Source organism: Macrobrachium rosenbergii, chromosome 4, assembly GCF_040412425.1.
Source record: "Macrobrachium rosenbergii isolate ZJJX-2024 chromosome 4, ASM4041242v1, whole genome shotgun sequence".
In the NCBI taxonomy this organism is placed as follows: Eukaryota; Metazoa; Arthropoda; class Malacostraca; order Decapoda; family Palaemonidae; genus Macrobrachium; species Macrobrachium rosenbergii.
The window spans coordinates 35,456,599-35,466,598 of NC_089744.1; the positions used below are offsets into that span (position 1 = coordinate 35,456,599).

At 38.4% G+C, this 10,000-nt stretch overlaps 1 protein-coding gene across 1 annotated transcript in view; it reads right to left on the reverse strand.

The window, feature by feature from the left end:
- Nucleotides 1–10,000, reverse strand: part of LOC136832693 (lachesin-like) — a 323,372-nt gene that overhangs the window by 25,475 nt on the left and 287,897 nt on the right. Inside the window, exon 2 of the mRNA XM_067094101.1 lies at nucleotides 9,918–10,000. This exon is cut by the window's right edge and continues 36 nt beyond it. Coding sequence (XP_066950202.1) covers nucleotides 9,918–10,000 — 83 coding nt within the window. The remainder of the gene's footprint in view (nucleotides 1–9,917) is intronic.

Here is a 10,000-nt window from a genome sequence, read left to right on the forward strand (position 1 = left end):
TTCATTTGTTACATTTAAATTTGTATAGTGCATTGGTCAACTCCCACATCTCTCTATAGGGGCCGTGCTATTTATTTTTCATGTAAGAGGGTTCTGACCAGGTTCAGGAGGCATACACATCCAACTGTTTTCGTATGCAAGCTTCTGTTAGATTGTTGTCATAACCTGTTATTAGTTAAGAGCTGCCTGACATGTTTGAGCTCTACATGAGTAGCTTTCCATATGGAACAGTGCATAATTGCATATCTCACGTACACGGCTACAGAGTGTTTGTAAGTGTCAAGTCACTCCCCACAGGCGTTCAGGCACCGACTCACATTACTTACCTTTTGGTACTGTAGTATTGTGCCTGTCTCCTTTCTTCTCCACATTTACATCCAAGATGGGAAGTCGGCCTTCGACACCATATTCAAGAGTGAAGTTTAGGCTAGAGTTCCTCGTCACCATAAACTGTAGGCAGGTGGCTTATTCATCAGTATCGATGGCAATGAAGATGTTGTTTATATATCAGGCATATATCTTAGGTTTCGGATGGGAACTGAAGGTTCTCTCCTCAACATCTGCCATGAACATATTACCAAATACGATGGCATGGGCGATCCCATGGTGACACCATCCACCTGTCGAAAGAGGTCACCCCTATGTGAGAGGAAGGGGGCCTGTGCTTCACAGCCTTAGCTTGGTTTAGCCAGTAAGGTCAGCAGCCAGTCACTGAGCACCCTCACTATCAGTTGCTCGTGCCTCACTGGTGCCACCTGTATCACATGGTAACTGCTGAACTTGCAGGATGAGCCAAAGTGGAGTTACGGAGTGCATGCCCTTGTATGACATATGCTTCACAGCCTTAGCTTGGTAAGATTAGCGGCCAGTCACTGAGCACCCTCACTATCTGGTGCTTGTGCCTCACTGGTGCCACCTGTACTATTGGTAGCTGCTGACCTTGCAGGCTGAGCCAAGGTGGAGCTGCAGAGTGTATGCCTCATAGGGTTATATCCCTTGTGTGGCATGTGCTTCACAGCCTTACCTTTGTTTAGCTAGTAAGGTCAGCATCCAATCACTGAGCACCCTCACTATCAGGTGCTTGTGCCTCACTGGTGCCACCTGTACCATGTGGTAGTTAGTTGCCAACCTTGCAGGCTGAGCCAAGGTGGAGGTGCAGAGCACATGCCTCATGGGGTCCCACCCCATGTTTGGTTTGTGCTTCAGTCTCATCTTGGTTTAGCCAGTAAGGTCAGGAGCCAGTCACCGAGCTCCCTCACTATCAGGTGATTGTACCTCATGGTGCAGGCTGAGCCAAGGTGGAACTGCAGAGTGCATGCCTCACAGGGTCCTTACCCCTTGTAAAGCCTGCACTCCACAGCCTTACCTAGGTTTAGCCTTCGAGTTAAGCTGCCCCCGCATACTACAGGTGATGCTAGTAATACACAAGCAATAATAGTGATGGTGCTCTGTGATTAGCTGGTGTCCTTTCAGGCTAAACCAAGCTGCAGTTGCGGAGAGCATGTGCAACAGGGTTCCCACTTATTACAGCTATTGGTGATTAACGGACAGAATAGTGCTTGCAATAACTTGCAAAGTACCAGTGGTGACGTGGGCCATACAGTATAGATTATTGAAGTGTGTGAAGTCAGAGATGTTGATATATAGTTATGTAGATATATAGATAGCTTCCTCTCTCTCTCTCTCTCTCTCTCTCTCTCTCTCTCTCTCTCTCTCTATATATATATATATATATATATATATATATATATATATATATATATATATATATATATATATATATATATATATATAATAATAATAACATAATTTATTAAGTTTTTATCTACCCTTTTTAAAGTTAAGAGTTCTTTTTATTTTTATTTTTATTTTAGACCAGTTTCATTTGTTATCCTCCTTGAAAGCTGGATATGGGTCTTAGTCTCCCCTCAAGGATTGTTTTTGTAAAACTGATACTCTGCCCATGGGAATTGTTCCTTTTATTTTTCATGTATGATGGTTGTTTGGCTGCTCGTCGCCTAATTTTGATCATCTTTTCCCAACCCTTAAATCTGTTGAGAGGGCCCTTTGAACGAGTGAGTGGACAAGGTGTCGTGAACTTCACTTGAGAAGGACCAGTGTCATATTCTCAGTAGCCTATGGCAGTGCTTCTGTGCTGTGATTGAATTCTTATTATGATGCCTCCTTGCTTGCTGTGAACCTGGCTCTGAGACTTTTTCTAGTGAGTCCGAGGCCTTTTGCTTTGCTGTGAACCTGAGTTTGAGACTTTTTTTCTAGTGAGTCCGAGGCATTTTGTTTTCTGTGAACCTAAGTTTGAGGCATTTTGCTTGCTGTGAGCCTGAGTTTGAGACATTTTGCTTGCCGTGAACCTGAGTCTGAGTCCTTTTGCTTGTGTGAATCTAAGTCTGAGTCCTTTTGCTTGCTGTGAACCTGAGTTTGACGCCTTTTCCTTGCTGTGAGCCTGAGTCTGAGGCCTTTTCCTTGCTGTGAACCTGAGTCTGAGTCCTTTTGCTTGCTGTGAACCTGAGTTTGAGGCATTTTCCTTGCTGTGACCCTGAGTCTGAGTCCTTTTGCTTGCTGTGAACCTGAGTTTGAGGAATTTTGCTTACTGTGAACCTGAGTCTGAGTCCTTTTGCTTGCTGTGAACCTGAGTCTGAGGCATTTTGCTTGCCGTGAACCTGAGTCTGAGGCATTTTGCTTGCCGTGAACCTGAGTCTGAGGCCTTTTGCTTACTGTGAACCTGAGTTTGAGGCCTTTTTGCTTGCTGTGAACTTGAGTCTGAGTTCTTTTGCTTGCTGTGAACCTGAGTTTGAGGCCTTTTCCTTGACGTGAACCTGAGTCTGAGTACTTTGGCTTGCTGTGAACCCGAGTTTGAGGCATTTTCCTTGCCGTGAACCTGAGTTTGAGACCTTTTTGCTTGCTGCAAACCTGAGTCTGATGACTTTTGCCTGCTGTGAACCCTAGTTTTAGGCCTTTTGGTTGTTGTGAACCTGAGTTTGAGATTTTTTGCTTGCTGAGAACCTGCTTTTAAGGGCTGAGATTGGAAGGCTAGGACTTAGTGCCTCTCCCTACGTTCCTACTTCTTCAGTTAGTGTGGTTAAGAGCTTTTGCCTACAACTCTAGTGATGCCCTCTGGTGTGATCATAAAGAGACAATAAATTTTTCTTACAGACTCTGACTCTTTAACCACTGAGTCCTTGGAGTCGTCAGCCAGCCCATCAGTAGTAAAGAACAGTAAGATTACCAATTTATTAATATTGTTATTCATATTTAAAGTATCTTCGTGCGTTGAGAAAAGGCCACTTTCATTTGTAGTGTATGTCTTTTCATTTTTTTTAATATATTTTCTTTGTCCCCCATTATTCAGTTTTCTTGTGGGTTTTTAATAATTGAGTAGACATTTTATTAAATTAATATTGTTTTGTTCAGTGTTTCTGCGTCCTCTTTAAGATTTTTATATTTAAGTAGTGAGTTGTCAGTGATCATACTCGTTGGAGTTCAGCAGTAGTGTACTGATCAGTAATATAAGATCAAAACAACCTCCTTCTTCCTTTAAAGTGAACTCCATTTGTTCATGTATTTTGTTTAAGTCACATAAGCATCTTTTCAAGTCCCTTTTTTCCCATTTATATATTATCAAGACATCATCCACATATCTTACCCATTTCTTTACTTCTAGTCCTTCGACGTGTATTTTCCCTACTTCCTCTGTTTCTAGCCATTCCATAATCAAGTTAGTTACAATGGGCGACAAATTAGAACCCATTGCTACCCCTTTAATTTCAATATAGCATTTGTCCCCTAGCCAGTAACATTTACACTTAAAACCATTTCAAGAAAACTCAGAAAAGTGATGTGTTCCAAATCACACTCACACACTCTTTCCTCTAGTTTGTTTTTAACGAGATCTCTTTCTTTGATGTTTTACAGAAAAGGAAGGGGGATAACATAGCATGTAGGGTCTATAGGAAAGTTATACCCATGTTAACTTATACATGCGTATATTTTCAAGTCACAGCTCGAAAAAATAGGTGGGCTCTTGTTTAGTCTCAGCATTAGTTGTTTGTGAAGAACTGATGCCAAACCTCTTCAGAACCTCTTCCATACCTGGCACTGATGCTTCATCCTCTGATTGTTGAGCCACGTCTTTATTTTCCAGAACCTTTTCGATATGAGGCATTGTGAGTTCATCATCCAACTGTCTCCAAATGTTGCGTATGAGCTGCAGTTCAAACACTCGTTCCCATATGCTTTTATTTAACCAAAGAACACAACCCCTCAGCTATTTACAGATTATACAGATTACTTTCACAGAGCTATGTAGCTCACAGCTCCTGCTATTTAGGATGTTCTCCGTAAAATAGTCTTTACAAAATATATTTCCATTCCATCCAAGAAATTCGAACAAGGCTGATCTTATAAAAGCGAAGTAATGTTTTCTTAAAAGAAATTCCACAGTTAATTACCATATGTAAAAAGCTGTTAAAGTCCTGTTAACTGTCTATCCGATTTAAGGAGCTAGTATCTTAACTGCTCGTACCCTGTAGCACCTTTTAGGCATATCTATGATTTTGACTGCTCATGCGCTACACACACACACACACACACATACACACATATATATATATGTGTGTGTGTCTCCAGGAAGAAATGATAGCATTATGCGAGGGAATAACTGATTTTGAGGGTTTGTGAGCGGGAAAAGGAAATTGGTGGACCTGCAGTTGCCGAACAAAAGATATGATCGTGAAATAGATACTAAATAAGAATGAGGCAGCCAAGGGCAGAGTGAAAGGATAAGAAGAAAAGAAAAAGAAAGCTTGGGTATGATAATAATTAAGGGTTAAAACTAGAGACACGTTAGTGTAACCAAGTGAGTCCTCTAGGAATATAAATACAGAGAAAAAGTTAATGAGGAAATGGATCTCAGAATAAAAGATGCAAATGGATAGATTTAGCCTTATGCCCATGGTAAGCACTTTAAAGGTTTGTTAAATGTGAAGGATAATAAGAAAGCAAAGTTGAGTGATGTAAGTGAAAGGATTATGATGAATTTGAGAGAGCTTTTGGAAGTGACTGTTGAGGATGTAAGGGAGTTAATCAAAATGTTAAATGACGGAAATGCAAAGGAAAGTAATCAGATTGCAAGAGAGAGGTACAGCAATTCAGTGGTGACCAATTCAAGTAAGGTATGTCTGTATCTGGTAAGAGTATCCAAGGAATACAAGTGAATGGTAATTTTTCCTTTATATAACGGTAAAGTTGACTGAAGTGACTATAACTATTATAAGGGCATGATGGAAGTGTCGAAGAATTCTCCTTTATGGAAGTGAAGTGTCTGAGTGAAAATTTAATGGCATTAAAAAGGGTTGAAACTCTTATGATGAATTGTTTCCGTAGCACGTGTGGCATGAGAGACTAAATGGGTTAGGGATTTGGAGATGAATGACGTAATGGATATGCCAAATCAAAAGTTGTATCAGAGCCTTTTGAAATGGATGGCTCATGTGGAGAGAATGGAGGAAATCTGGCTGGTGAAGAATCAGTAATTAAGAAATGTTGGGGAAAGGAGGAGAGGAGGACCTGAAAAGTGTTGGACAGATGGGATGGAGGAGAGAGAGAGAGCATGCAAGGTAGAGGTGAGTGGTGCTGTGTGTACAGGGGGTTTGATGGGTGGCTTTTGTGTTGTTTTTGTAGGTATAATAATAATAATAATAATAATAATAATAATAATAATAATAATAATAATATTCTGTACTGCAGCCTAGGGCCATATAGACGGAATATACAAAGTAGAGGCTTTACAGTAGATACGCACAATCTAGATACAAGCATAAGAAGCAGCTATTATTGTGGAAATTTCGTTTACACAGGGTTCATCCTTGAGGTATGAGTGAGGCATTAGATGTTGCCTTAATGGCTTTTATGTTGAATATATATATATATATATATATATATATATATATATATATATATATATATATATATATATATATATATATATATATATATATATATATATATATATATATATATATATATATATTTATTTATTTATGTATGTGTGTGTAACCTAAGAATTGCCTAGATGCGTGTTTAACAGTAAGCGATCCCTGTAATACATTTATTTGAAATATTCCAGTAGTTTTAAAATGCTTCAATTGATGTCAGCGGAAGCAGCCTTTAGAGCAACGTGGTGAAACTTGCTCAACTTTATTTTTTCGAATTCTCTGATAATTTTACTTTTATACGAAGCTAATAAATATTTCAGAATTTCCTTTGCGAAGAGCACTATGACGTTTAAATCTATAGTAGTTGGAGCATTTATTGTTATGGAGCTATATGATATTTCCTTCCAGATGACACTCAGGAAACCGTCCATATTTCGCGCTGGCAATTTGAAATTTGTAAGTTATCGGTTTCATTGAGACAGCTGAGTAAAACCCATGGCAGGATGTCAACAGTCAAAATAATGTTTTCACTTAATCATTGTGACGCCAGTTTTAGTAACCATAATCAGTCAATCAAGCCCAATGAGCATTCTGCTTTATTCTAAACCAGTAAGTGACAATAGCAAAGTATGTTAAAATTAATCTTTCGTAAAGTTTTCTGCAGCTTCTGTTTCGTTGAGAGAGAGAGAGAGAGAGAGAGAGAGAGAGAGAGAGAGAGAGAGAGAGAGAGAGAGAGAGAAACAGTTGCCGTCTTTTACAGCTTCAGATTCGTCGTCGACTTTGGCCAGTGGCGCCAGGTGTTCCTGAAAACCTTCTTCTTCTTCTTCTTCTTCTTCTTCTTTTTTCTTCTTCTTCTTCTTCTTCTTTTTTCAGTTCGAATTTATTTTCCAGGAAAGGCAGCATCTCTAACCTATTCTCCCTAGTTTTGTTATAATCCTGGTTTGACGAGTAGTCCATGAATCGCTGATTGGGTAAGGTCGAGGGAATCATCGTATTTCAAAAATGCATTTGTTTGTGCTAACGAGAGAGAACTTTGGTGTTTTAGAATCACTGGATCGTAGATAAGAAGTGAGACTCGTGCGTGTGCACAAGCTCTTCGGCTCCGACGATTCGTAAGAAGCGCAATTAGGGCGGGGAATCTCGTTATTTTATGACTCTATTCGCGTACGCATAAACCAAGTTGCTTTGTTAATTCGTGTGCTTGCTCCGAATGCATGCTTCGTTTGCATGACGTGTTCCTGGACGCGTTCATGCAAATATACGAATCCCACGTGTGCTTGAAAAGACGAGCATTGGAGCGCACTTGAGCGTCTTTGTGGTCGTGCCAACTTTTCCTTCGCCTTACTTTTCCTCGGCAAAGTGAAGTGTTTTATTTTAAGAAAGAGATTATACGTTATGGCAGTTTTCATCAGGTGATGATATTACAACTATCTTGAATGGATGAAGCTTACAGGGAAACTGTTGCCAGATTGTCTTGGTGAGCTTTAGTTTTATAATTATTAGACTTGTGTAGAATTTACCGGCTAGAATCTACTGTGCAGATTTCGACGAAATGTTAAAACTGGTTTCTGTGTAATAATGTTTGGTTAGGCACTGGACGTTTCGCAGTCAGAGAGTCGAGAAATCGAAAAAGTAGGCCTGCATAGAAGCAGTAGCAACATTTTGACAAAACTGAGATAAGAAAAAGTAGCAGTTAATGTCTCATCATTGTAAGACGTGCTATCGCCGTGAAATTCATCCCCAGTTTTTCTCCGGGTATAGATTTTTTTTATATTTCGTGAAAACAAATCAACTGAAGAGGATATCCATTAATGCAGTCCGTTTTGAAGAAGAGTGGGTTACCTCTGCCTACTTCCGAAATTCTGTGTATTTTCTTCTCTTGATGAAAACTTCTATTAATTCCCCCAAAAATGTTTTAGACAGTGCTGGGAAATGAGGTTCCCATTCCGTAGCCAAATAATATGATATTCCTCTTCTTCCTCTTTTTATTATTATTACTCAAAATAAGCATTCTTATATTCTTAAGGAACTGCAGTTTGAGGTCACAGACTTATAAAGCAAGCTCCCGCCGAAAAGGGACTCCTACATCTGAGAAAAGAATACAAAGATAATAAAGAACCCAAATAAATAACAAACAAGAAATATCTGCATACAAAACATATAGAAAACTAAATTCGAACTGGAATAGTTCTCAAAAGGAAAGACACCAAAATTCCGATTCGGGATTTTTCATCGAGTTGAGCGACGCACTTCAGCAAGAAGCACCGCGCATCAGGCAGCCATTTGTCGGTGTCGGAAAGTTTCATATTTTCTCTGTGACTATATTTGATCTTGACTGCCTTCAACTTTGTTTCGTAGGAGGAGTGTGGAAGCAATGTGGGTGGTTTATTATCTGCAGTGAAGACGATTTCCTCCGAAGAGGACAAGAAATAGTTGGCGTTCGAGGACTGTTTGAATGATGACCTAGACTAATAGGTATCTGCAGCGCAGCAGAATCTTTTTCTTCCGAATAGGACTAAGAATAGTTTGCATTCGATAACTTAATATAAATGACTGCTTAGATTAATTACTATTTGCAGTGAAGAATCTGTTGCCTCGTACTAGAAATTGCTTGCATTTTCTGCCTTACTGACTGATAACCTAGATTATCTGTTATCTCGAAAGAAGAATAACTTTTTGTACAGACCAGAAATAGCTTGCACGTAGTGACTCAGTTTCAGGGATTTTCCACAACAATCGCTCACTTCCAAAGAGAGCTCGAAATAACATACATTCAGTTATATTGTTCCAGAGACTATCTAGGTTAATTGCTCGCGGCTATTGTCTTACTGATGATCGCTTCTGCCCCGGCAGTTACTCTGTCTAAGAAAGCTTGCTACGTAAATTAATGTTTTTTTTGGATTTTTCGGGAAAACCGTGTTTGATAATAATAATAATAATAATAATAATAATAATAATAATAATAATAATTAAAGTTTCCAAAGTATATCAGGTTTTTCCTTCAAAACCGTTATGCCCGGCATAAAAATGGAAGGCAAATTTGGCTGTCAACTTCATAAATACCTAGTACATAACTTGCTGTTTGTCTCGTAAATACATAATTTTTGTACTCCTATTCCATTTGTATTTTTTAATTCTTTGTCGCCCATTTCCTTTGGTTCTCTTCTGCAGAAGCTAACTTTAGATGTGAATACTCTTCAGCGTGTTTCATTTGGACTTTCATTGATTTTAAATAATAATAATAATAATAATAATAATAATAATAATAATAATAATATAATAATAATAATACATTCTGTTAAAAAGAATGGCTGCATTGTGCGAATTAATCTTATATTGAGTCTTCTCAATTTTCCTTATGACTCGTTTCCCTTCTGCGTGAATATTGGTCAGCAACTGGCCAATGTTCATACTTCGGCAAAGAGAAATATATTATAAACGCTGTTAATATTTCTCTTTGTCCAAGTATGAATATTGGCCAGTTGTTGACCAATATTAACGCAGGAGAAAAACGAGTCTTAAGAAAAACTGAGAAGACTCAATATAAGATTAATTCGCACGACGCAGCCATCCTTTTTAACAAGACGTGCTTAAGAGAGGGTCTAATATAATAATAATAATAATAATAATAATAATAATAATAATAATAATAATAATAATAATAATAATAATAATAATAATTATTATTATTATTATTATTATTATTATTATTATTATTATTATTATTATTATTATTATTATTATTATATCAAGACAGGGGTTTCCTTGGGAAGCTTTCTGTCTCTGTGTTTGTAGTGTATCTAATTCTCTTCTGTTTCTTCCTTCTTTTTCTCTTTCTCTTCCAGCTGGCGGAGCACCAATGTCCTCCTGAAGGATGTGGTGTTCTCTTCTCGCCAGCTGGAAGGGAAAAAGAAAGAGAAGGGAGAAATAAAAAAAAGAATAATAATAATTATTAAAACAACTCACCTTATGCTCTCCTAGGTCTTCCACTGTACAGGACAAGGAGGCGTCGCGTCCTACCGTCACCGTAACGTTGCCTATCATCCCAC